At 53.0% G+C, this 27,595-nt stretch overlaps 1 protein-coding gene across 4 annotated transcripts in view; it reads right to left on the bottom strand.

Annotated features, from left to right (window-relative positions):
- The window catches only part of SLC2A9 (solute carrier family 2 member 9), a 254,087-nt gene that overhangs the window by 83,039 nt on the left and 143,453 nt on the right, over nucleotides 1-27,595 (bottom strand). For all 4 annotated transcript variants that reach the window (XM_019453701.2, XM_019453703.2, XM_019453702.2 and 1 more), the window contains one exon: nucleotides 1,165-1,352. In XM_019453701.2, the coding sequence (XP_019309246.2) occupies nucleotides 1,165-1,352 (188 nt within the window). The remainder of the gene's footprint in view (nucleotides 1-1,164; nucleotides 1,353-27,595) is intronic.

Here is a 27,595-nt window from a genome sequence, read left to right as displayed (position 1 = left end):
CAGATTCCATATGTGGCTTTTACGACTCCAAATGTTAGCTTGAGGAAACGGAGACGCTCCCTCTCTACCTTCTCAGAACAGGGAGGGTGGCTCTGAGCCTGGAGCTGTGAAGTGCAGGAAACAGCAGGCGGTGTCCAAGGCCATGCTGTTTGCCCCGGGCACCTCCTCCTTCTGCTGGCTTTCAACAGACCAAGGAAAAAGGTAAAAATAAGTAAGCTGCAAGTCGATTTCAGCTCATCCCAATGTTTCCAAAAATAGCATCAAGAGTGGTTCAAATGAGGCGTTGTAACTTTCCATGCTGTCACCTTGCCCTCTCTGGACAGGGACGCCTCCCTCTCATCTCATGTCACCTCCCCCTACGTACCCCAGACACTGCCATGCAGACTTTTAGGGGATGCCGGGCTTATGGAGCTATTTTATCTGGGGCTCTTTAGAAGGTCCCCTTTTTCCTCCTTCTGGACCCAGCCACACTTCTCCTGAGCTATGTGAGTACCTCTACACTGCCCTGCCAGCTGGCTTGCACACCTTCGTAAATGGGGAACTCACCACTGCACAACGCAACCCATTATTTTCCAGAAGCAGCAATGATAACGATCCCGAGCCTGCTCCCTGGTCCTGGGATTCTTGGATTCTACCCTCAGGAGCCACCAGGAGGGAAGGGGCCAGCTGCGTCTGTCCGTGGGTTTGGGGAACTTCACAGAAGATTCTGCCCGCCTCCGCCCGATCTCCCTGCCCACGTTAACTCAGGCCCCGGGAAAGTTTTCCTTTCAAGCCCGAGGTCCTCCCACACCAAAGTCCCACGTTGAAGCCAGCCCAGCCAAGAGTACTTTTATTTAAATCATCTCTCACTTACAGCTTCCTAACTCCTACTCTATTAAGAAACACGAGTTTTAGGGATCACTAAATTAAACAATGGTGTTTATTAAGGGGTGACTGTGTTGCTGCTGCTTTGAACACTTTGCGTGAATTCTTTCTTTCGGTATTACATCATCCCATTTTACAGATGACAAAACTGAGGATCAATCAGATCACGTGACTGCCTGATGGCACAGAGCCAGTGCGGGTGGCAGAGCCAGGACCGGATCCAGGCACCGAGGCCTGAGCCCTGACCCCCCCCCCCCCCTTACCTCCCCCTGGTACCGCCCTTTGTGCAGGGACGCTCACCGCGTTGAGACCGCAGAGCTGGTAGCTGGCCATGGTGACGACCACAGTGATGACCTGCCAGCGGACGAAGGGACTCCGTAGCAGCTCCAGCACGGACACCAGGTGGATGTTCCTCTGCAAGCGGCTCTCTGCCAGGACCTCCTCCACCTCTCGGGAGACATCCTCTTTGCCCAGGAAGGTTCGGAAGGCTGCACACAGGGACCATCACAGACTTTCAGGAGGGATTAGGATGTTTGCAGTGGACGGTCCCACCACCCAGACACACGCCTTGTCAGGGACAGAGCTGGCAGGGGCCTTTGAAAGCGAGGAGTCCCGAGCCTTTGTTTAAAAACAGAGCAGGGGCGCCTGGGTGGCTCAGTCAGGTCAGCACCTGACTTCGACTCAGGTCATGATCTTGTGGCTCGTGAGTTCGAGACCCATGTCGGGCTCTGTGCTGACAGCTCGGAGCCTGGAGCCTGCTTCTGATTCTGTGTCTCCCTCTCTCTCTCTGCCCTTCCCCTGCTCGTGCTCTGCCCCTCTCTCAAAAATAAATTTTAAATAAAATTTTTAAAAACTTAAAAAAAATAGGAAAACAGAGGCCCAGAGATGTGCAATGACTTGCCCAAGGTCACCTAGTTGGCTAGGAGAAGAGCCAGGAGGAAACACTGGTCTCCTGGGGGCACTGGGTTCAAATCCCCTGCTACCACAGTGCATCTGTCCGTGGTTTGTAAGCATTCCTGCCTCACACGGCTGCTATAGTAACCGGATGACGTATATACACTAAACCCGGGCTCAGAGCTTCACACACAGGACGTATTCCTTTGAAAAGTATTTACTGAACACCTCCCGTTTGCCTGGACCTGTGTGCTCTCCTCATTGGAGGCACTCAGGTGGTCAGACTGCCTGCTTCTTGGCCAGGATTCTGGGAGGAGATTCTGTCATCGGAAGGAGAACTGAACTAAATGACCTCCAGGGCCCTTTCCATATGACCCTCTGAGACACAGGAACCTTGTGTGGAAATACTCTCAAAGGGCTAATCTTCCTAGTATTCAAACTCACCCATGTGACTTGGGCCTTTTCCAGGCTGAACACTGCAAATTTCCAGCCTCAGCGAACCTGCCATTTCTGACTAAGCCTTTAATGGTGCAAACCTCCACATATATATGTATAAAGGTGGGCTTATGGATTAGACCCCTGACAGCATAATAATCAGATAATAGCAGATGCTTTCAGAACACAGGTTTAAATGTTCAGTGCTCTGACATTTATCCTCCTCCAGAGAAAGGTGGCCGTGGTGGCGGCTCCCATGGACAGTCCATTCCAGACACAGTGGGCATCATCCTTAAAAACATTGCACTACAGCACAGGGCATATGAAACTGCTCTTCTTAAGTAGCAAAACAAAATCCCCAACACACACACACACACACACACACACACACACACACACACAAACACAAAACAAAACAAAAAGGCTGTTAAAACTTCCTCCAGATTCTACAAAAAGCAAGCCCATGAGACTCTGGGGTGTTATTTCCAACAGTACACTGAAAACTGCTTCAGAATGTTTCTTTAATAAGCTATGATTGAATACTTTTGCTAGTTTTTATTAAGGATAAACGGGAGAAGTAGCTGAATGAATAACACTTCCATGTCACTCACTTAACTACAGTACTGCTAATACTTCCTCAAAGTTCAAAATGCAACACTCATATGATAAAGTAATCCTGAAGTCTGAGGGCAGGAAAATATTTCTCTCTCCTCCCTGAAATACATGCTTTCCATGTAAAATAAAAGAGAAGTCTATAGCCTATTCCCCTCCACCACCCCCCTTTCCCCTTGGCTGCCAGGAAGCTCTCAGGGAAATTCAATGCTCAGCTCTTAACAGAGTTTCCTGGAAGAAAGGTCTTCTTTCTTAAAAGCCGCGCTTTCCTTCTTCTTTTAAAGCATCAATTTAATTTCCTGTTGTATATGTGTTCATAAAGACAGTGTCTTTCTACTTGTTCCACACCCCTTCCTCGAAGTTTCCTGTGACTGGATGAGGACGAGTATCCGGTGAGGGAGAGTATCATGGTGGACACGGAGATGCACCACTCACGTCGCCTTCAGGAAAGGACTCCCCACCGTAGCTGTGAGCACGTGGTTGACTGACACCACCCTGCCCCCGCCCCTGGCTTTGTGGATATGCACTCAACCTTGAAGCCCAGGTGATGCTGTTCCCACGGTGACTCCCGGCCCATGAGTGGGCACGGTGGGGACGCAAGGGCACAGCCGTGTTCACCCGGTGGGGATGCCGCAACGCACGAGTGTTGCTCCAGAGCTCCCCACTGGGTGTGCAGAGACCCGGCCGGGGGGTGTCCCGGTCTGAGGCTCTCCTGCTCTATCCTGCCTCCTCCCTCTCCCTTTCTCAGTGTTACTCTCCAATGAAACTTCCGCACTCCTGGCTCCTCCTCAGCACCTGCTTCCTGGAGAAGCTGACTGCAGCCATGAACCGCTCGAAAGCAAAAACAATCAGTTTAGCTCTGTTCTCAGCTCCCACCCTGCTGTCTGCTTTGGTTCTTATTACCTTCTCCTGACCTGTGAGCACAGCCCACTAGCGGCTTTCCTGGCCTGGCTGCCTCATGTCCCGTACAGCTCCCCCCGTAAACCTGTCCTCCACGCCGCGGCACCAGTCCCCTCCCTCAGCTCCCACCCTGCTGCGTCACTCCCGAGCGGATCAGTGGCTCATCTTTCCTCCACCCCTTGTGCTTCTCGGCTGTCTGCACCTGGCCATGCTGCTCCCTCTGCCAGGAACGCACTCCCAGCCTTTCCTTGCCTGGCTGCTCCTTCCCTCCCTCCCTCCCAGATGGCCGAGGGGACAGGAGAGCGTGCCTGGCCACTCCGGGTCCTCCCGGTCCCCTGTGCCTTCCCATCTCAGCGCCGTCCCTAGCACCTCCTCTTTCCGCTTGCTGCGCACACCTTGAGGCCTAGCGCCTGGTGCCTGCTGGGGGAGGGGCACGGTTTGCGTTTGTAGGTCTGAGCCCCGAGCCCGCCCTTCCCACTCCCGCACTCCTGGCCTCTCGGGCGGATAACTCTGTGGCAGGCACGGTCCTGTGCACTGTGGGGCATTTAGCGGCATCCCTGGCCTCTACCCACCAGATGCCGGAGGAGCTCGGCACCAGGGACCATCAGAGCTGCCTCCAAGCGTCGTTTACGAGAGCCGACACGTGGAGACACACCTGAGTGTCTGCTGATGGGCGGAGGCGTACGGAAATAACACACACACGTGCACTTACACACACGCAGACACATGCACACACGTATACTTACACACTCAGAATGCACACATGTATACTGCACACGTATACTTACACACACATGCACGCACATATATACTTGCACGTGTATTCACACATGTACACTTACACACATGCACCTGCACACGTATACTTACACACACACGCACGCACATGCACACACACATACTTACATACCCAGACACATGCACACACGTATACTCACACACACACACACGCACACGTATACTTACATACATGCACATGTATACTTGCACACACACACACACACACACACACACACACACAATGGAATATTATTCAGCTACAAAAAGAGGGAAATCCTGCCATTCCCAACAACATGGATGTACCTTGAGGGCATCACACTGAGACAAATCAGACAGAGAAAGACAAACACTGCATGATCTCACATGCGCAATCTAAAAACAACACAAAACAAAAACCCCTCCCCAAACCAAACTCACAGATACTGGTGGTTTCCAGAGGTGGGGGTGGGGGGGGTGAGCACACGGGTGAAGCCGGGCCAAAGTACAAACTTCCACTTACAAAAGAAACAGGCCCTGGGGGCGTCCACACATTGTGACTACATGACTACAGTTAACAATACTGTAGCGTATATTCCAAAGCTGTTGAAAGAACAGACCTTAAAAGTTCTCATCACAGGAAAAAGTTGTAAGTGTGTGGGGGCACATGTCGCTGGGCCTATTTTGTGGGGACCGCTTCATGTTATATACAAATATTGAATTGCCATGTTGGACACCTGAGACTAATATAACGCCATATGTAACGCCAACATATAATGCCAGTGTCCATTATATCTCAATGAACAAAATAATTTAAGAAAATGTCTCCAGACACCGCCAAATGTCGCCAGTTCAGAACCACCGTTTCAAACAGGCTTCCGGTTCCTCCCAGGAGGACGTCACACCAGAGCAGGCCCTGTCCTACCCCCGCCAGCCCGTCGCCCTTCTCCCCGGCAGGACCTGGCCCCTGTGCGCTTCCCTACTTTCCAGATAACCTCCCCCCTCCCCACCTGCCCCACTACACTCCTTTCTGTTGGTGATCACTCCTAATAATTATGGCCCCGTGGGATTCAGTTCTGGGGTCCTTCCCACCCCATATGTATCCTCTGGCAGGGGGCTCACAAATGTCCTTTTGAAAACAGCAAACAGTAGTAACAGGAAAGCCGAGCTGGAGTCCTGAGGGGCACCAGGGAGGGGTGCATTCGTGCTGTCAGAAGAGAGAGGGCCCTTGAGCAGGGAGCCAAAAGACAGCAAGTTGCCTCACACATCCCGGCACTCAGGAGAAACACTGGTACTTTTACTTCTTTTCTCTCTCCAGAATGTTCTTTTGGCCTTTCTGCATTTGACTAGCCTTGTTCTGTGAGCCTCAGCTCAGATACCCTCTCCTCCGGGAAGCTTTCCCTGATTTCCCCTGGTGGGAAGTGAGGGAGGGGCGGGCCAGGTGAGAGCACAGGATGGAGGACCTGCCTACAGGTCTCATCTTGTCACCGAGCCCCACTGATGCCACCTTCCTGCTCTCGAGTCGTGTGCCCCTCTCAGGCCCCAGGTCCTGTCTCAGTTCAGTCTCAGCACCTCTCTGTGGGCTCCTCGTGCTGGTCTCCATCCCCCAAAACCACCTGTTCCTGCACTCGAGCCTTCGCTGTCCTGCCCCAGCCAGCAGGACCCGAACTCACTCTGCCCGGTGGAGGCCCTGCCCACAAGCCCCTCCACCTCAAGACTGTCCCCTCCCATCTGTCCTGACTGAGAAGGACCTCCACCCACCCCCACGACACGCCTCTGTGCCTCACACGTGCTCCTTCTGCCACTTTGTGGCCTGTCTGGAACATTCTTTTCTGGGACCCCGCTCAGCCGCCATGTCTTCCGGAAGCCCTCCCAGCCCTGGTCACGGCTAACTAAGCACCTTCTCCTCACTCCTGGCCGTGACAACGTGTCCACGCAGCTGCCATGCCCACCCCGTGATGCCCCCAAGCAGGAGGGTACCCTGGGAAGTGTGTGGGCCGCGGGGTCAGAGTCGCCTGCCCCTCCTGCGTGACCTGTGTGACCCTAGGCAGCGGCTGCTTCTCTCTGAACTGTCCTTCCATGGAACCATGGAAACCATAAAACCTACCTCTGGGGTGTTTTTGAGAATAGAAAACAACGTATGTGAAGTGCCTGGCACGTAAATGGTGTCCGATGAACAACGGTTACCGCTGTTATTTTATTTCTTCTCTGCAGAGCCGGGCACCAAGTGTGTTCAGTGACGTGTTTTGAATGAAGAGCAAACACTGAGACTTGGGGGTGACAGGGGAGGGCACGTTAGGGGCACAAAAGTGGGGCTGTGGCGCGGCGGACAGGAACAGAGGGAAACGGCAGTGAGCGTGACAGAAGGCAGTCAGTGAGGGAACCAGCATCCGAGCGCAGTGCGGCTGACAGGCGACGGGCTCCCGCAGCCCTCAGCCACCCCGCGGGGCAACGCACACAGGCTGCCAGGGCGCCGGGCATGTGCTTGCCGCCTCATGGGCGCCTGGCACAGGCTCCATCCGCGGTGGGAGACCCTCCCGGGCTTCAGGCCCCCGCAGGGCTCCGCTGATACCGGGAGGACCTCGCCGTGACCCGGCCCACCCGTGGCACCCGGCTGGGCACAGAATCCTGCGGGTGGGAAGGGGGCGGACTGCTTCCGGTCTGCGGCTTCCTGCGGTAAAGTCTAATGCCCTCTTTTCTCCGGAGGCCACGCTCCTGCGGTCACGTGGAGACACGGCCTTGAATCCTTCACTGCCTCGGCCTCGAGGCCCACCTGAGGCCGGCCCCACCACCGTCTGGGACGTGTGGGAGAAAGTGGTTTAGCTCTGCCAGGCCCTGCCGACTGGTGGACACTCGTGTTTCAGGAGCCCCGGGCTGATGGCAGACTCCCATCGGTCCGAAGGAACACACAACCCTTGCTTGGGGAGGAAGCATCGGTTTTTTACAGGGACAGTCTCAGGGCTGGTTGACAGACACTGCGGCCCCGCCCAGAGCCAATTCTCAGCACGTATCGGCTCCAGGCAGTGTGCCAAGTATAGGAGTCGGAGAAAGGAAAAAAGCTATGGACGCTGAAGAGGCTGCGTCCCCTTCAAAGTCACTCACATTTCCCAACATGCATTTTGTGGAATACCAACTCCCAGAGAAGCTCCACGGAATAAGATTCCTCGGTCAAAGAAGTTCAGTGTCACTGTATGCTCTATCTCTTGGTTCAAACTTCATCTCAGAATAACAAACGTTCTGATAAGTCCTGCACAAAGACACCCGTTTAACTTTGTTTTGCTCCATAGTTCCTAAATCCATTTGCTGGAGCACCTGAGGAAGTACACCAGGAAATTTTCCTCTGCCTTTAGGTGACATGTGTCACAGAGGGAGTGAATCTAGGCTGTCCCCATGGCTGGAGGGAGAATCCCATGGAGGACACTGATCAGAGGGTGGAGGCAAATATCCCAGTTTGCTTGCTATCTTTGTCTTTTAAGGGACACCTTGAAAAGCAGAAAGAACCCGCGGTAGGCAGAATAATGTCCTCCCAAACAAGTCCATATTCGAATCCCCAGAACCTGTGTATATGTTAGCTTCTAGGGCCACAGATACGATCCAGATAATGATCCTGTGACAGGGAGGTTATCCTGGATTGTCTGGGTGGGCCCAGCGTCATCCCTGTGCGAGGGAGACAGGAGGTCAGAGTCAGAGAGGATGTGCTGGGAACAGAGCATGGAGGGGATACACTTTAAAGGTGGAGGAGGGGCCACCAGCCAAGGAATGGGGGCGCCTCTGGAAGCCGGAAAGGGCAAGAAACGCTTCTCCCCTGGAGCCTCTAGAAGGAATGCAGCCCTGCAGCCCCTTGGTCTTAGCCCAGTGAGACCTATCTTGGAGTTCTGACCTCGAGAAGTATAAGATAATAAATTGGTACTTTTTTAAAGGAATTGCCAAAAAGTCTCGATCTGGCAGCTCAAACTAAACCACTAAGTAAGTACCAAGTTTCTTTCATCTATTCCTGTATTGTTTTAAGCCACTAGGCTTGTGGTAATTTGTTAGAACAGCCACAGAAAACTGTTTTAATTAGACAGCTGCACCCCCCACCCCCAACTCACTTCCGGTGCGGCATGGGAAAAGCATGTGATCTCTCTGCAAGGTGGAGCTGAGGTCACCCAGGTCTCCGGTCATTAGGACAGCTCCTTGGGGTGACGCTGCAGAGCACCAGCCCAGAGCCTGGCTCACTGCAGATGCAAAACACATACTGTCCCCTTTGCGGGGGATAAGCCAGCATTATGCAAAACCTAATGAGGGAAAATTGGGGGTGTGTCTGCCCAGTGCTGTCTGAGGTCTGGGAGGGAGGGGTTGGAAGGGACAGGGGTCACAAACTCCAGCTGAGCAGCCACAAGCCTGGTGTTTAGGCTCACAGCTCTAGAGCCCGGCTGCTAGGCCTGGAGCCCGTGTTATGCCATGTCCTAGTTGGGTGACCACGGCTGAGCTGCTCAGCCTCTCTGTGCCCTAATAATGCCTGGCTGGCAGACTGTGGCTTGCAGACCAGGTGGGGGGCATGCACCTGGAGAGGCGCCCAGCCCCGGAAAGTGCTCACTGGGTGTCCTATGGCAGTTGGGGGGGGGGTGCCTGTTGGGGTGGGGCCCATGGACTTCCTCCCTAAAGGTCAGTCCGGCCTCTCGGCAATTCCTTCCCGGGTCGCGTCTGTCCGGGCGCACCAGAACAGAGGACAGGACCATCCTGGCATCTAATTCTGCCTGAGTGGTCACGGCTGCCCGGAGCTCGACAGGTACGGATCCTGAGGTCGTCTTCCCTGTCCGGTGGGGAAGGGTGTGGGTGCTGGGTCAGGGAGGAGTCTGGCAGAGCAGGGTGCTGGCTCACATGCCACATGTTAGCTGTACTGTGTGGACGACACGGGCCATGACCTCCACTGGACAGGCCTGGGAGCCTGCTCCCGGCCGGAGCCCGGATGGCCTCGGGGATTTGGAATTGGGCTGGTGCGCCGACCGGGGAAATGGGTGATGAGCGGGACACGGTGCAGTCCAGCTTCTTTCATTCACGATCGCCGAGGGCCGAGCCCCAACGTTCTGCCCGCCCAGCTTCACACGGGGAACGCGAAACAAAGACGGGAAGAAGAGCAGGTGTTCTCGACGGGTCTGACTCGCATCCCTCAAGTCTCCAGATCAGGGAGGTGGTGTCTGAGGTTGTGCCCACGCCTGGCCAGCTCAGAGAAAGAGCTGGAAGCTGACTGCAGCCCCAGTCAGGCCCTCCAGTACCCGCCCCCCCCCGTCCCCCCCCAGAGAAAAAATGGGAAGAGGTGTGCGGCAGAGAGGAAAGGCGGAGGTGGGCGGGGAGCACAGACTGAACTGGGTTCCGTCCAGCCTCTGCTGCCCCTAGCCTGGCACCTGGGCCCGCCTCCCGCACCTCTGTTTCCTCGGGATTCGGGGGGTCAGAGCGAGTGCCTGACCCTGCACTGTGCCTGCCATAGCACGAGCGTCGTTTGCCGGCCCCTGTGACCAGCTGTGTCATGATGTCATGGGGTGGTTAAGGGCCCCCACTCTGCGGCCACACTGCCGGGGGCTCAAATCCTCACTTCTCCCCTTGTCACCTCATCTGAGGCCAGGTGAGTTACTTCCTGTTTCTGTGCCTCAGTTTCATCATCTGTAAAATGGACACGGTTGCGGCGAGGCTGTCTGCGGGATGAAACGTCAGCACACGCCAAGTCCTCAGAAGTGCCACTGCTGCTCCCAGTGGGCCAGGAGCACCAGGGGTCTATTAACTATCCCAGGAGGCACCTGCCACACCCCCACTTTATTCTCCTTTTCTTCCTTTCTAGCCTGACGGGGTTCTACTGGGTGTTGAACAGTGTCCCCATGAACATATGTTGAAGCCCTAACCTGGTAATGATGAACGTGACCTTATCTGGAAACAGGGTCTTTGCCGATGTGATCAGTATTTCAGTTAAGATGAGGTCGCCCTGGAGTAGGGTGGGCCCTCGATAAGAAGGAGAGAAGAGACACAGAGACGGACACGCGGGGAAGACAGCCACGTGAGGACGGAGGCAGGGCCTGGACAGAGGCAGCCACAGCCACAGGGTGCCAAGGCCGGCAGGCAAACACTGGAAGCTGGGAAAGCAAGCGGGTCTTGAGGACAGGTTGACTTTGGACTTCTGGTTTCTAGAACTGGAGGGAACACCTGTTGTTTGAAGTCCCCAGTCTGTGGCGCTGTGTTACGGTCGCCACTGCCCCCGATCGACCCTGCTAGCGTTTATTACCTGCTAGAGCGAAGCACGCGGCAGCCTGGAGACGTCCCTCTTGTGGCCCCGAGGGGCCCTGTGACAAGGCAGGCACAGGGGCTGCAGGTGGAGCGGGGGGCCACGACCCTCTGCAGCCATGTGCCTGGCACAGTGCATACCCCCTCTTCTGAGAGGAGCACACCTCAGGGCTTCTGAAACTGGGGGGTTTCACTGAAACATTAGTTTTCAGCAGCATCTGGGATTGAAGTTTGAGTTCAATACCAACAGCAGTAGGATCCAAGCGGGGAACGTAGCAGAAGACTAGGGAAGTCCTGTTTGTACTGTCACAGCACTGCATTAGGGACTGATCCCGGAGCCTTCCCAGGGACCACATAAGGGTGGTGGGGGCTCCACCACAAGGGGGAGCCGGCAGGGTGCCCCTCACCTCTGCTTCCAGCACAGAGTGATACATTTCCGCCTACTTGTCCAATGCACGGGTCAGAGGACCTGGGAACGGTACTGTCTGGTTTTAACTGAGTTAACCCTGATAAATGTACAGGCGGCTTACACAGGATCCTCCAAAGAAGGCCCGGATTAGGGTAAAACGGAGGTGCGTGCGCAAAGACAGGAGCTCAGCAGCCACCCCTGTCCCAGGTGTGAGCCCGTTGTCAGCCTCAGGACCTCGCGACAGTGGGCTGTCTAGCCGAGGTTCCACCTACTAAGACATGAGTCACCGACCTCTTCAAGGTAAAGGTGACATTCTAAGGAGAGCGAGAAAGTAGCAGCTTTTCAAAGGAGGTCGCCCTGTGGAAAAGGTGCCACCACTGTGCTGCTTGGGACCCCAAGGGATGCACACGTGTTGCCAGTTCAAACTCCCAAACAAACCCTCTGCAAACCGCTGTAAAAGTGTTTCTGTTTTGAAATATTCCAAATGAAGGGGCACCTGGGTGGCTCAGTCGGTTGAGCGTCCGACTTCGGCTCAGGTCATGATTTCACGGTCCATGAGTTCGAGTCCCGCGTCAGACTGTGTGCTGACAGCTCAGAGCCCGGAGCCTGCTTCAGATTCTGTGTCCCCCTCTCTCTCTGCCCCTAACCCACTCACATTCTGTCTCTGTCTCTCTCAAAAATAAATACACATTGAAATATTCCAAATGAAGAGTTTCAGTGGCTGAATTATGGTTGTTAAAATATAAAAAGGCAACCCTGTCTCATGGTTTTGCAGAAACAGCTGAGTGCCTCTGGAAGGCGGGAATCTCCCCGCTGCAGGTGCCCCTTCCCAGACGCTTCATTCCTAGCAGACGGGACTGCAAGACAATTCCAATTTCCAAATGCGTTAGGTTCAGCCAGGCTTGCTGCCGTCTTTCATTTGGATCCACATTGTTTTCTAAGCTCTTTCTGAGGTCTCATCACCATGAAGTCCAATGTTGCAGCGATCCTGACTAACCCTTGCGGAGGGTCACTCTGGGCCAGCCACCGTTCCACAAGCTTCATGGGCCTTTTCTTATTTAACTTTCATATAACTGTCCCCTGAAAGAGACACCGCAGGGTCCCTACTCTGCAGGTGAGGAGAGAGATGCAACTTGCCGGTGGTCAGCACTAGGGTCCCTGAGGGCGGAGCCTGAGACAAGGATTGGGTGTAAGACGGTGATACACGTGGTGGTTGCAGAAAGCAGGTGTGAGGGGGTGGGGGGAGTGAAGTGGGGAAGGGGGAGCCACCCAAGGTGAGTCATCGAGGAGGCCACTGTGAACGACGGGGTCCGTTGTGCTGGACTTCTGAGTAGAGCACGGAACATTGTTCTCTCCGAACTGTCCCACGGGTGAGGCTGGGCATTCGTCTGCCCACTCCTGCCTCCAGGGGGCATTAACTCGCACGCGTGCGCATTATACTGTGGAGGGGCCGAGCTGGGTCCAGGCCATCTGAGCGTGCAGTCAGACACCTGCTGTGCTGGAGGTGCAGAGAGCTCAGCCTGCGTCTGCGCTCACACGGGGCTGCCCCACAGCTGGGCTGAAATCAGAGTGGGGAGAAGGATGGTGCAATGGGGCCACCAGAGGAAGCCACTAGTGTCACCACTGGTGAATGGGGCAGCTGGGAGTAGAGCTCAACCAGGGGCTCCAAAGCCCTGCTCTGGATGCTCGGTTATGCTCCCTGGGAACTTAGAACGAGACCTTTCAGACCTCTGAAACAAAGTCCTCCCACCCTCTCCTCCCCTCTCCTTCTCTTCGCTCCTTTCCTCTCTTCCTTCCTTCCTCCCTCCCCTCACTCCCGACCTTTCTTCCTAGGTCTCATTCTATATCCAGAATTCCTGATGAGCCTAGAAGCATCCTCTGGCTTCCTCTCACCCATCCGTTGGCCCATCACCAGAGTGAGCAAATGCCTATGTTGTAAATCAGCACCAATTTCATTATACTTGGGAATCACAGAGAGGATTGGTTTGAAACTAACTCTTGCAGTCTTTCTTTACCCAGAGCCCCTTCCTTCCAATCTCTAGGGGAAGGCCTGGAATCTGCCCCTGGAGCTGGGACCCCAGTCACAAAGGGGCAGAAACCATGCAGTGAGGGGACAAAGCACACGTACCTGTCCTGAGGCTGGCAAATGGCTGTCATGGCCGCTCCTGTCATCACTGTGGTCCTACCAGATTAAGGCAGGTGCTTATGCTGGTGTAAGGCTTATGACGCTTCATGCCAGAGGCTGGGACTTATTCAAGGCCTGACATACAGCAGGTGCTCAAACCAGGTTGGATGAATGTGACTGGTCCCTCCTCATTTGCTCAGTGTGGAGAAGGGCATCCTCTGGGAGGAGAAGCCTGGATGTGGATAGTGTTGGACTCCTTGGCCCTGAGGTCAGAACAAGGACCAATGGCAGCAGCCGTGCTGTGTCAGGTGTCAGGTCACCACAAGGAAGAATGTCTGACTGATGTGGCCAAGGGCAGATTGGGCGGTTCACAAGCAGTGAGCCCCCCATCCCTGGAGGTGTGCAAGGAGAGGCGTGATGACCACCTGTCGGAGATGTTGTGGGAGGGATCCCGGCATTGCACAGGAAGAAGGACGAGGTCTCCCAAGCAAGTGGAGAACCCGAGAAGGGTGCAGGTCCCATGGAAGACTGGGGAGAATGAAGCCATGGCATCTTGGGAGCGGGGAGCGGATGCGTCAGAAACTTCTAGTTTTAACTAGCTGTCCTTGCAGAGAGGGGAAATGATCTTGGAAACTCACAGTCAGTGAGCCCATTTCAAAAAGACATTTGCTTATGGAAAATAACCCTCCCGGAGGGGTCTGTTCCCTTGAATCCCCAAGTCACTTAAATAGTTCATCTGATCTATTTGGGTCATCTGATCTGCTCAGGCTTCCATCCTCGCCCTTGCGCTTGAAAGTAAAGGCTTCCCAAAGCTCACACCTCATTCGTATTTCTGGTCACGTTCTGATCACTAATTCCAAAGAACTTGAAAAAGGAATGAGAGTTTGCATTTCCCAACTGGAGAGAAAACCCTCTGGGTGGCATGGTCAATTTCTAGGCTGGGAGAGGGAGCCATTATGTAATCAGATTTTGTACCAGTTACAGACTCATCTTCATTCAAGGGGGGCATCAAGAGACCAAGCAGGGGAAAGGAGGCTGACATTGTGTATCCACAACATGCCAGACATTGGACTAGGTGTCTTACAGGCCTTAGCGAGATAACCTAGCGTTCCCTTCTCTGAGCCTCAGAGGAATTAGGAAATGATCCCAGGTAGAAAGTGAGGGAGGCAGTGTTCCAACCCAATCTTTCTTTGCACGCACCTCAGAGAATGATGAAAAGAAACCACGGAGCTGAGAAGCTAAAAGAACCAAATTCAGTTCATTTCAATTAACCTGCAGCTTTTCAGAGCTTTTCAGAAACGTTTTCAGAGCTTGCTACATGCCAGGGGACGCAAACGTTTCCTGTGTTGAGCGAAGATTCTGCCCAGAAGGAGTTCTCCAGTGGGAGACAGAACACAGCTCACTCAACTCCAGGTGGATGGTGCTGGATGCGGGGCCTGCAGGAGCCACACAAACCCCTGCGAGGTCAGTGTGCTTGCTGCCTTTTAACAGGTGGGGAAACTGAGGCTCAGAGGGGTGAGTGATGTGCCCAAGTCACGCAGCCGAGCTGCCATCTCCAGTCTCGTGGTGCTTCGTGCCCGAGGGGCTGACGCAAGCATGACTCAGGGGCTGATTCAGAGAGCGGATCTCCTATCACACATCCCTTGCCCGAGAGGGTAGTTGTGCCATTGGGCAAATGCAAGGTCCTCTTTCCCAAGAGCGCTCTGTAGATGTCTGCTGGAATTCTGCCTTTGCGATGATTGCTTTCGCATGTAATGAAGTTAGCGTTTGCATTCGTATTGTCAGGAGTGACCTCCATAGCTGTGCCTTATGTTTCTTTTTTTCCATTAGTGAATGAATAATTTATCATTGCAAAGTTAAAAAGACTCTTCTACTGTGGTAAGGTCACTGGACAGGAGGTCTGGCACTGAACACATTTTAAGTGCACAACACGGTACTGCTGAGGACAGGCACCATGCTACACAGCAGATCTCTTGAACCTACTCATCTTGCATAAACTTTACACCCACTGATGGCAGCTCCCCATTTCCCCCTCCCTCCCAGCCCCTGGCAACCACTATTCCGCTGTTGGGATCCATGAATTGACTATTTCAGAGTTAATTGAGGTCTGACGGCACTTCTCCTTCTCTGACTGGCTTATTTCAGGCAGCGTGAGGTCTTCCAGATTCATCCATATTGTCACACGTTGCAGGATTTCCTTCTTTTTTAAAGCCGAATAATATTCCATTGTGTGTGTATAACACATCTTCTTCAACCATTCATCTATCAATGGACATTTAGGTGATTTCTACATTTTGGTTACTGTGAATAGTAAATACTTAAATCCTGCAATGAACATTTAAGAGTGCTGATATCTCTGTGAGATCCTGATTTCAATGCTTTGGGATAAATGTCCAGACATGGGACTGCTGGGTCACATGTGATTTCCGTTTCTCATTTCTAGAGAACCACCATACTGTTTTCCAGAGTGGCTGCACCATTTTGGATTCCCACCAACAGTGTGCAAGGGTTCCAATTTCTCCACATCCTCGCCAACACTTGCCTTTGCATTTCTGATAATAGCCATCCTGTCAGTGTGAAGTGATATCTCACTGTGGTTTTGATTTGCATTTCCCTGATGATTAGTGATGCTGAATTTTTTTCCATGTACCCATTGGTAAAGTGTATGTCTTCTTTGGAGAAATATCTATCCAAGTTCTTTGCCCAGTTTTAAATAAGGTTATTAGATATTTGGCTATTGAATTGCAGAAGTTCCTTATATTTTTTGGATATTAATCCCTTATTAGATATATGTTTTGCTAATATTTTCTACCATTCCATAGGTTACCTTTGCCCCTGTTGATTACTTCCTTTGCTGTGAAGATGCATTGTAATCTGACACAGTTCTCCTATCCCTTTTTGCTGTCTCTGCTTTCATCACATCCAAGAAATCACTGCCAAAACCAATATTCTGAAGCTTTCTCCCTGTTTTCTTCTAGCAGTTTTATGGTTTCAGGACTTACATTTAAGTCTACAATTTATTTTGAGTTGATTTTTGTGTATGGTGTTAGCTAAGGGTCCAACTTCATTCTTTTGCATAGAGATGACCAGTTTTCCAGTTATCTAGCATCCAGAAGACACTACAGTCCACAGCCAACATCATGTTCAATGGTGGGAGACTGAAAGCCTTTTCTCTAAGGTCAGGAAGAAGGCAAGGATAGCCACTCTCATCACTTCTATTCAGAAATCCTAGCCAGAGCGACTAGGTGAGAAAAAGAAAGAAAAGGCATCCAAATTAGAAAGGAAGAAGTAAAATTATCCTTGCTTGCAGACTACATGACTGTATAAAGACTTCACCAAAAAATCTGCTAGAACTAAACAAATGGATTCAGTCAAGTTGTAGGACACAAAAGCAACAGGCAAAAATCAGTTGCATTTCTACACACTAACAAAAAATTACCCAAAGAGGAAATTCAAAAAATCATCTCCTTTACAATTGCATCAAAAAGAAGAAAATACTTAGGAATAAGGTTGACTAAGGAGGAGAAACACTTATACGCTGAAAATTATAAAACACTGATGAAAAAAAATTAAAGGAGACACAAAGAAATGGAAAGACATCCTATGTTCATGGATTGGAAGATTTAATATTGTTAAAATGACCATATTACCTACAGATTCAATGCCATCCTATTAAAATCTCAATGGCATATTTTGCAGAAATAGAAAAATTAATAAACCACCGGAGACCAGGAATGGCCAAAACAACCCTGAGAAAGAAGAACAAAGCAGGATGCATCATGCTTCCTGATCTCAACATACACTGCAAAGTTACAGTACGTCCAACAGTATGATAGGGGCATAAAAAAGACAGACACATAGACCAGTGGAACAGAAGACAGAGACCGGAAACAAGCCCGCGGTGGTACAGCCGACTGATCTTCAACAAGCTGTGGTCCTCAAATGGGCAAAATGGCAAGGTGGTCCAGGGTTCACGCTGGGGTGAGAGAGAGCTGGGGCACAACAGATGTCCCCCCACATGACTTGGGGAGTCACTTGGCAGCTAAAACCTCAGTTGTCTTCTGCAATGAATTAGAGTGAACAGCGCCAACACCAACAAGACTAGCCAACGTTCCTAGAAGGCTACTCTGTTTCAGAGGGTACTCGTGAGAATCAATCGACTGACATGTGTCTGTTAGGTGATAAGCCAGGGATTATCCTTGATGGACAACAGCTGTTAGTAGATTTCCCAGGTAGAAACAGTGGAAGTATTCATTAAAAATAAGAACAAAAACAAAAACGAGCCAACGGCAACAACAAAAACAGGCATCCTCCCTGGTCAGTGTCTTCCCTAAGAAGCCGTATGTATTCATGGGTTTTTGATCAACTCTCCACCATGTGGGTGGATTCCTGCCCTGTCCCTTCACCCCCTTATGTCAACTCATCCTTCCACCCCAGCACAACTGCCACCTTTTCCAGGAAGCTGTCCTGGTGTCCCCCCACCAGCCCCATGGAGCTCTGTGCCCTTTCCTTCGTAGCTCCTGACACGGGGCCATCTCACACTCGTTGTGACGTGAACCTGGTTCCCGTCTGACCCCCTCGCTGACTGCTTGCTTCAGGACTCGGGGGCCCTGTCTGGTTTGGCTCCATACTCTATCCCCCGGGGTTTAGCACTGTGCCTGGCACACAACCAAAACTCCATAAATACGTGCGCACGGAATGAACAGTGACTCCAGGAGATGACCCACAACTCAGACTCCTTTACGATGGCCTCTCCCGAGCTGCGCTTCAGGCTCATGCTTTCAGCTCCTACTGAGGGTCCACACGAGGAAAATCAGAGAAATGTTAACTAACTAGAATGTAAATAAAAAATTGAAACTAAAAGAGAAAGGAAAAATCGTTGAAAAGTATTTTTTGCAACTGCTTTGACTTTAGTTTAAGACTCGATTACGTGTCCCAAGACTCCCTCTGGAAGGTCCCTTGTAATAAGCGGTTTTCAGAGTCGTGTGTAACTCAACTCTCTCTCTCCTGAGGAACTGATATGCTTGTCATAAAGAAAGAGTCTGTGGAGAAACCGGTTCCTTTCTTGCCCTGGCTTCCAGGACGCTCAGAGACTAACGACAGGATGCTTCCCATGACAGAGTCAATTTCCAGGCACTGTTCTAAGCCCTTCATGTGGACCAAATCGCTTAAGAATTCAAAACAATCCAATAAGACTAGTGCCTCAGACAGGGGAACCAAATGAAAGGCTGCACAGAGCTAGAGAACAGCGATGCAGGGCTGTGAGCCCGATCCACCTGGCTCAGAAAAGCTGAGTTCCTAACCTGCACCGTGTGCCACCACCTGGTATATCTGATGAATCTGGCAGGGGCTCTTCCTTCTCCTTCCAGGGCCCTGAGGTCAATCTATAACACACACGCTCACCACCACCCCCCACACACACACACACACAGCGCCTATGTGCTTTGTCAGCTGTCTCAGCTTTCCCTTGATTTCTGTAAGGCAGAAGATGAAGTCACTAATACTTAATGAAAAAGAGAAAACAAGAGGCCTGGAAGGTGTGGCCTGGCGGGGTGGACCTTCGCCCTCCAGTATCTCCATCCCTATGAAAAGGACCCTGTGGCCAGACTCCCTCTCAGCTTTGCGGTGCTCTCCCACATGCCAGAGAGAAGGATTATAAAAGTTACTGCCACTCTTCCTCCAACAAACCACAGACACGGGAGCGGAAGGCTGATGGCAGGGGCTGGGTGCAGACAACCACGGTTGACCGGCAGGTTAGACCCCAACGGGGCCACCATCAAATGTGTGACAGCATCATGAAGCTGATAGGGTTTGGGTGGGCTGGTCCTCCCCCAAACTTGGCCCAAAGCTCCCCTCCTGGTCCTTTGGGGGACAGGAGGGGGCGATGACAAGCACGGTGGATCACGGGCAGGAGAAAGGGCTCTGTCCCAGCCCAAGCCCTGACTTGCCCGGTGGCTTCAGACGAGACTCACCGATCCGGTCTCAGTTCCACCTCAGCACAATGAAGGCACTGCACTGGCATGACCTCATTTCTAATTTCTGAAGGCTACAGGAGGCCTCCTTGTCTAAGCTGAGCTCAGCTACTCCCCTCCAGTCACATTCCACTGGAGCCAAACATCCTCATGCTTTTGGGTCACATCACGTGTTTCCCAGATTCTGTGGTTTTATAGACAAACATCCAGACTTTGGTCTCAGACAAGCTTGAGTTCAAGAACTGGTCCCACCACTTACCAACTGAGTGGCTTCTGGCAGGTCATCCCAACCTCCCCAGCCTCCATTTTCTCAACTGGAATGTGGGGGTAAGAACATAATCTCTCAGAGTTGGAGAACGCTGTGAGAGGTAGGCCACTGGCACATGCCCGCGTGCCCCAGGCCCTTAGCACACGACAAGTCCATTTGTCCTCCCTTCTCTCACAACACTGCATAGATTTAGGATGCCTTCTGCCTGTGTCTATAAAAAAGAAGTTTATTTATTTTTGAGAGACAGAGAGTGCAAGCAAGGAGGGATGGGAGGGAGGACAGAGGACCCAAAGCAAGCTCTATGCTGACAGTAGCAAGCCTGTGGGACCTGAACTCACAAACTGAGCCACGAGATCATGACCTGAGCCAAAGTCAGATGCTCAACCGACTGAGCCACCCAGGCGCCCAGTCCTCTGCCTGTGTCTTAAGTTGGCATCATGTATTTATGTAGCCAACACACATTTATTGAGCCCCTACTATATTCCAAAAGATAGGTCGCCACGCCCTAATGTCATTACTAGTGCGTGAGATTTGATTTTAGAGAAAGGTCAGCCTTCAGATAGTTTGTCGTTAGACACTGTTCAGACGGTCTCCGCATCTGACTAGACCCGCTGTGAACTGGAGCCTTCAAAGCATGAGGAGCCTATGCCTTTACTGAGCACTTTGTAGAAACGCCTTCTCCGGTTCCTTCCGACTGAGGACACATCCAAACATCCCCGCCTGCATGCCTTCCGCCACCTGGGGAGGGGCTGCAAGGAAGACATGGAATGGGGCTTTAGTTTTGTTTTTATTTATTTATTTTGAGAGAGAGCACGCGTGCAGGAGGGGCAGAGAGAGGGAGAAGCTGAGAGTCCCAAGCAGCATCTGCACTGTCCACACAGAGCCCAGCTTGGGGGTCGGACCCACGAACTGTGAGATCACAACCTGAGCCCAATTCAAGAGTCAGACGCTTAACCGACAGAGCCACCCAGGCGCTGGGACTTTATATCTATGCTTTGCGTGGACTTCAAAGTCCTTGCCCCCAGGAAGACCTCTCGGGTGCAGAGGTAGAAACTTCCCAGGCATAAGCATCAGAAGGTCCAGAGTAATGATCTGACACATCTCCCCGGTAGAACCACCGGCCTGTGGAATAAGGCTGCCTCGCTCTGGTCTCTCCCTCTTAGCCTTGTCCTCGGGTCGAATCTGCTTCGTGTTTCCGGGGCCAGTGAGCCTCTGACTGCCGCGGAGCACAGGGCTGGAAGGAGCGGCGTGCTGCGGAGACCGGAGCACACCCTTTGGTGCTAGGGGCGCCCTGGCTGAACAACTGCTCAGGGGGCACCTACTGCGTGCCAGGCCCTGCTCTCCACGCTGGGTGGGGCTTCAGCCCGGAGCTAACAGGAAAAGTCTCCGCCCTCAGGGAGCTCCCGGAGGAAACCTACCAAACAAATTAGCATATGAACGTACAATGGCCGGTACTCAGTGCTAAGAAGAAAATCAACCGGGGTGAGTGACAGTGAAGCGGAGAGAACGCCGACTGGGTTACCGTAATTGGGGAAGCTGTTCTGGGGGAGACGCCCCTTCAGCAGAGACCCACACGGGGTGCTGGGGGGGACCGGTGTGCAGACGTCTGGGGAAGGGGCCTTCTGGCGGAAGGAGCCCGCGCCAAGGGCCGAGGGGAGCTCTGCCTGGGGCATCCCACCATTTCCTAGCTGCGTCAGAGTCTGCCCCCTGTGTGGCCTGCAGACCACACTCCCTGGGCTCCCACGGAGCTGATTCCCAGTGCGCCCACCCGTGAGCGGTGCTGACGTGGGTCCTAAGGGAGGAGGAAGAAAGAGTCTCTCCCGCCCCTGGTCCAGCCCCCAGCACCATGACTTCTGGTGGCTCCTGCCTCGGAGACTGAGGCCCCCACGTCCTCTGTGGCCACGACACCGGCCACACTCGCGCTGGCAGCTCCAGCATCCTCTTGGCAGCCACGACGTGCTGGCTACAGTGTCGGTGAGGTGAGGCGGGGGGGCCCTGCCTGACTCCTCCTGCTCCCCCTGCCCCACACCCCCCTGCATTCAGTACGTCTCTGAAGGGCTCTTCCTGACTTCCCCAGTGGAACACCGACCAGGGCGTTAGCTCTGTGACCTCGACATCACTCTGCATCTTTGTGTCCTCATCTGTGAAAAAGGAGCAGGAACACCGCAGGCGGTTTTTGATGAGGGTTAAAGCAGTGCGTGCAGCATACTTAACCTCCGTTAGCTTCCTGGCGCTGCTGTAACAAATCGCCACAAACGTGGTGACTTCGGACAACGTGGATGTATCCTCTCGCGGTTCTGGAAGTCAGAATCTGCAGTGGGTCTCAGTGCACTAAAATCAAGGTGTTGCGAGGGCTGTTCCTTCTGGAGGCTCTAGGGGAGGGTGTATATCCTTGCCTTTTCCAGATTCCATCGTCGGCTGGCATTCCTTGGCTTGTGGCCCCTTCCTCCATCTGCAAAGCCAGCAACCTCGGGCCAAACCCTTCTCGTGCTGCTGCCCTGTCTGGCTCTCTCTCTCTCTCTGGCTCTCTCTCTCTCTCTCTCTCTCTCGCCTGCCTTCCTCTTCCAGGACAAGAATCCTGGTGTTTACGCGGGCCCGCTTGGATAATCCAGGCTAATCGCCCCATCTCAAAAGTCAGCTGGTTAGCAACCTTAATTCCATCTGTGATCTCAATTCCTTTGTCCCCTAACCTATGACATCCACAGGTTCTGGGAACTAGGATGAGGACATCCTTCAGAGGGGATATTGTTCTGCCTCCCACACTAGCACATGCTAGGAACTCAAATGGTAGAGACAATTTTGAACCCAGTTCGTATTCACCGTTCTGTGTCATCTTACTATCCCTCAGATGGAAGGCAGCCACTCCAGCAAGGACCCTTGTGACCACCCTGTTGTGTGTGCCTGTGGGTAGCAGACCCTGGCACTTGCTTTCAGGAGCCCTGGGACCGAAACTACTTCTGTCCCAACATGCCACGTTCTGACCTCAGAAGCCGGTGCTGGACTAGCCTGAACAAAGCATCTCGCCCAGTTCTGATTACATGGGCGGAGAAGCCACAGAGAGGTGGTGTGACAGGACCAGGGCTCCTGACCCTGGCCAGTGTGGAACAGTGGATTCTGTGGTCTCTCTCAGTATCTGCCATCTGAAAGGGCTCGCCAAGACGGATGCCTGGGAAAGAACTGGCAGGAACACTCCGGTGGTGCACATGTTGTTCCGGACGTGTGCTGTTGAGCATTTTCTGCCAGCGGGATCTCCCCTGCAGACAATCCAGTCAAAGCTGATGAGTCTCGGGGCCCCGAGTTTGGGGCTCAAGAGTCTCCCTTCCACTCTCCCCTGTAGGGAGCTCCTCAGCTCAGAAAACATTAAATGGGCATCCTTGTCATTTCATTAAATGCCCAGTCTGTGAAGAATGAGTTACGGGATATTTGGGGAGCTGTTCTGGGATGTGTTCCACTCCCCAGATACACCCATGGATCCCCCTCTACTCATTAGAGCGGCAGGATCTCAATCAGTGAGTCCTGAGAGGGGGCAAATATTTCATGCTGCCTCCTCCTAGGAGGTGGGGCTGTTCTTCCAGAACCTCATCTCCATCCTTCTCATACAGGACCTTGTGAGAGGCCAGATGGGAGGGAACTCTTCTGGGAGTCAGGGGCCTGGTTTTTGAGCTCCAGCTCCATAAATGGTCAGGCTAGGCTGTCAAGCGAGTTAGTTCCCAAACCTCTCTGGGTTGAGTTGCTCATCTGTGGAAAAAGGACAGGCCCAGCTGTCTTCACCCTGCCCAGGAATTCTGGGAAATTCAGTACTGTTAATGACCTTTTACAGGTGAATGGTCTTCAACAGATCAGAGCACACTTTCGAGGCCTTGATTTCTTTTCTTGTCTATTCAATCCGTAGCCAACAACAGTCTGTTCTGGATGCAGGGGACATGGCACTTAAGGAGACACAGTCCCTGCCCTGGAGAGGCTCACTGTATGGGAAGGGAGAGCGCCAGAAAGAGGCAGTGATGCCACAGTGTGGCCAGTACAGGGGGAGATGACTAGGCTAGTAAGGGATGGCGTGGGACCGTGATGGCTAAGGTTATGTGCCAGCACGTCTGGGCCACGGCACCCAGACACAGCTGATCCTTGAACTGCATGGGTCCACTTAGACGTGCATTTTTAAATAAATACAGTACACATTTGCATTTTCTCATCCTTACAATTTTCTTTTCTCTAGCTTACTTCCTGGTAAAAATACAACATATAATATATATATAACATCCCAAATATGTGTCAATTAACTATTCCTGTTATCGGCAAGGCTTCTGGTCAACAGTTGGTTATTAGTAGTTAAGTTTTTGAGGAATCGAAAGTCATACATGGCTTTTCAACCATGCAGGGGGTCAGCAGCCCAGCCCCCACATTTTTTTACAGTCAACTATATTTGGTCAAACACCACACGTGGTGTTTGTGGTCTAGACGTTGTGGTGAAGATAGTTTTTAGACGAGAGTAACATTTACATCAGTAGACTCTGAGCAAAGCAGATTATTCCCCATAATGTGAGTGGGCCTCATCCAATCAGTCGAAGGCCTGAAGAGAAAAGACCTAGCTCCACGGAGGAAGAGGGAGCTCTGCCACCAGATGGCCTCAGACCCACTCTTCCCTGGGGCTCCAGCCTGCCAGGCCGCCCTGCAGATTTGGACTTGCTGATGGCCACAATCATATGAGCCAATTCCGTGAAATAAGTCTCTCTCTCTGTATGTGTATGTGTACATATATTTTATGTTTACACAGACATACACTCTGCCGGTTCTGTCTCTCTGCAGAACCCTGACTAACACAGGGCCATCCCGACCCTGCTGGGGACCTCACGGAAGGTGTCCCTCCACCTCACTCCTTAGTTGAGTGCACTGTTCTAGTGGCCTCTAGGAGGGCGGTGGCCAGGAGAACGTGCCCACAGACCCCCGACCGCAGGCGGCGAACACACAGGGGCCACAACGCTTCGCTCTGCAAACCGTCGCACGGAACGGCCTGCGTGTCCAGGCCATACCGTTCCGGGACTGCTCCCAGACGATGGCAGAGCACAGCAGGGAAACTAAGGCACCCTTGCTCTAGGGACCCAGGGCTCCTCTGGGGCTGACGCTGCCGGCCCAGTCCCTCCCTTCCCCACTGGGGGTCCGACGAGCATCACGGTCCGTCAGCTCCCTCCACGCTCCTTACACAGGCACGAACTCCAATAAAAGCCCCACCGCTTAGTCCACTTGGTATCCGCTCCTCGGAGAACCCGGAGAGACATGGTCAGAGACTCGGATGCCGCCGCCCGAGCCCCGTGGGGAAGCAGTGAGCCTCCTGCAGGCGTAAGCTGCACGAAAGGAAGATGAGCATTTCCCATGAGCAGCATCCCCGGCCTCCGAGGCAGGCCCAGTGTCACAAATAGCAGGAGGACCTTGGTGACGCCCAGTGGCTCTGTGGGACCCCGAGGCCTTGGCGGGGTCCAGGGTGTTCGTGGCCCCTACGGGAGGTTGTTTCCTTCACCCTCTCCACCAGGACCTACTTGATACACCATGAATGTTTGTCAACTGGCCAATTTCAGCCACGTGATTACAACCATTGCACCCGATGCGGCTGCACGTTTTTGCACGTCACAAAGCACTGTCACGCCCGTGATCTCATCTGAGCGTCCTTCTGGGCCCTGGAGATGGGCACCGTGTTCCTCCCATTTCACAGAGGGGAGAGCCGAGTCTGTGTCCGAGACGATGGACAGCTCACCTGGGCTCGCGGCTACCGAGCGGGGAAGCAGAGGCAGCGCCCAGCCCAGCAGACTCTCCATCCGCCCTGGGCCCACAGCGTGGCACCGTGGCCCCCGGGGCCCCCCAGACAGCCAGGGCGCGTCAGAACAGCAGCGGCGAGATTGCCAGGTACGCGGAGGAAGGAAAGCGCGTTAATGGCTGACACCAAAGTGTCTCTGAGGGCAAGAAGTGACTTGGCTGAGAAAAGTATCTTGACAAACCTCTTAAGTGGAAGGTGTCTGTCTACTGAATGTGCGTGCGGTTTAATTCCAGCTTTGGAAGGGAAGGGACGCTAGTGAGAGAGGAACAGGAGTCCCAGGTCCACCTGGGAGGCAGAGGGGACAGTGGGTAGCGGTGAGAGGGGAAGCGGAGGGTGCTGAGTGGTAGAGCCTCGTTCCTGGGGCCCTTTCCGAAACCTTCGATACAGCCCTGAAATGCTCCAGTGACGCAGGGTGTGTGCCTGCTGTTATGGTGTTTGAGGAAAGCAAAGTAGGGGCCAAAGTTCAAGTTGGGGTTTTTACGACACGAGCCAGAGCAGCATGCAAGGAGGCTGGTGCCCACGACAGTTCAGAGCCCAGAAATGCTCAGGATTTCCAAGATACCTTCAAGAGGTGGACCTTCCCTGTGCCGGAACCTTCCCTGTGCTGGAAAACTGGGGCCGCAGGCAATTCCTCCGGCTCTCGGGGCACGGAGCCCCCCAGCAGACTCAGGGCTGCCCAGATCAGCACCAACCACAGACACCATACGGAAAGCATCCCCCGCTTGGCCGGAACCCTCGGCAATTCTCTGAATTTAAAGGGCTCAGTCACACTCTGGAAGGAAGCGTGTGGGCAACTTCCGGATGGGCCTGTGTGCTCTGGGAGCTCCGGTGGTGGTTTCTGAGCTGTGGTTTCCTGCTCCTTTTGGCCCTTGGACATTTTGTAGGAAGGCGCCTGGTCCTTTGCCGGACCGCCCAGCCCACGAGCAGGCTCTCCGGCCAGGGAAAAGGGAGCCCCGAGAGACTGTTACTCCAGGGGCAATGGGGGGAGGCGCTCAGAGGTGGCTCATCCCGTCTCACACCATAACCATGAAAACAGCACCAATGGAGGAGGGCCCGATCCTCCAACAGCAGGTGACTGTGCTGCCAGGGGCGGGGATGAGACCTCAGAGGGACCGTGTTTCCTCCCCCTCCTGCCAAGTCCCTCTACCAAGTTCGAGAGGTGGCGCCATCTTGCCAGCTGGCAAGTGTGGGCACAGGGCACTCCAACTGCCCCGCCCCCCTCTCCAGTCATCTCCGGGGGACCCGGCGTGTCAGGAGTCCCCCGGTAAGAGCAGGGCCAGGGCTCCCTTCCCAGGCACATGGCTTCGTTTCCGGCAGATGCATCTGGTGGGCAGGAGGCCGCAGGGACACAGACCGTCCTCCCTCACCAAGAGCCCAGCCAGCACAAGGCACAGCCGTCACAGATGAGTGATCTCACTGCCTGCCTTCCTCCCGTGCTGTCCTGCTCGTTTCTGTTATTTCCACACTTTCATGGTCACGTGGATGTTTTGTATGCTCTATTTCGCCCCACTGAGCACTAGGTCCTAAGGGTGACTTCATAATGCTATAATCGTTTTATAATTGCTAAAACAAGGGAATCAAGTTGGGAGATAGAATTTTTAGGTTTCGAATGCAGATACACAATTACTTAACCCTTCTGTGATGTAATAGATGCAAATGTGGAGTTGAACCCTGGCTCAGATATAGGAAATCACGGTACTACGGAAGAAATTTTCTGGGCCGTAAGTACAGAAACCAAGGGGTCAACTATGTTTTGCTGATATACTTGTGTGTATGCAAATGCCACGTGTCACAATTACAAACACACACACACACACACAAGGCAGCACACAGCACTTTAACGACCCTGGGTTCGGAGTGAGGCAAACTGGGTTTGAACCCCATTTCTGTCTCTAGCCATCGGGCCGCAGGCCAAGCCCTCAGCCTCTGAATGTGTCCCTCCTGGAGGCCTGTGGCGTCTGAAAGACTCACAGTGGCCAAGGAGGGCAGGTCGGAGGCACTTGACAGTTTACATCAACAGAATGGTGTGGGAAAGAAAAACCCTTGAAAGCTTCATGCACAAAGACCTTTTGCACAACCACTAATTGTAAAGAAAAAGAGAAACAATCAGAATGCCCAGCCATTTAGAGAGTTCAAGTAAAAACAAATGTTTAACTATCTTTAAAATTGAGATAAAGTAGTGTTTCAGTCTTAACTGATTTTCCTCACTTAACCTGATGTATGAGTTTGCTTTGCTCCCGTAATAAATCACCACAAACGAGGGGCTTGCGACAGCACAAAGTTTTTATGTGACAGTTTC

This window comes from Panthera pardus, unplaced genomic scaffold (assembly GCF_024362965.1).
Source record: "Panthera pardus isolate Hobbes unplaced genomic scaffold, ASM2436296v1 HiC_scaffold_13, whole genome shotgun sequence".
NCBI lineage: Eukaryota > Metazoa > Chordata > Mammalia > Carnivora > Felidae > Panthera > Panthera pardus.
This window is presented reverse-complemented; position numbering and strand designations above follow the sequence as displayed.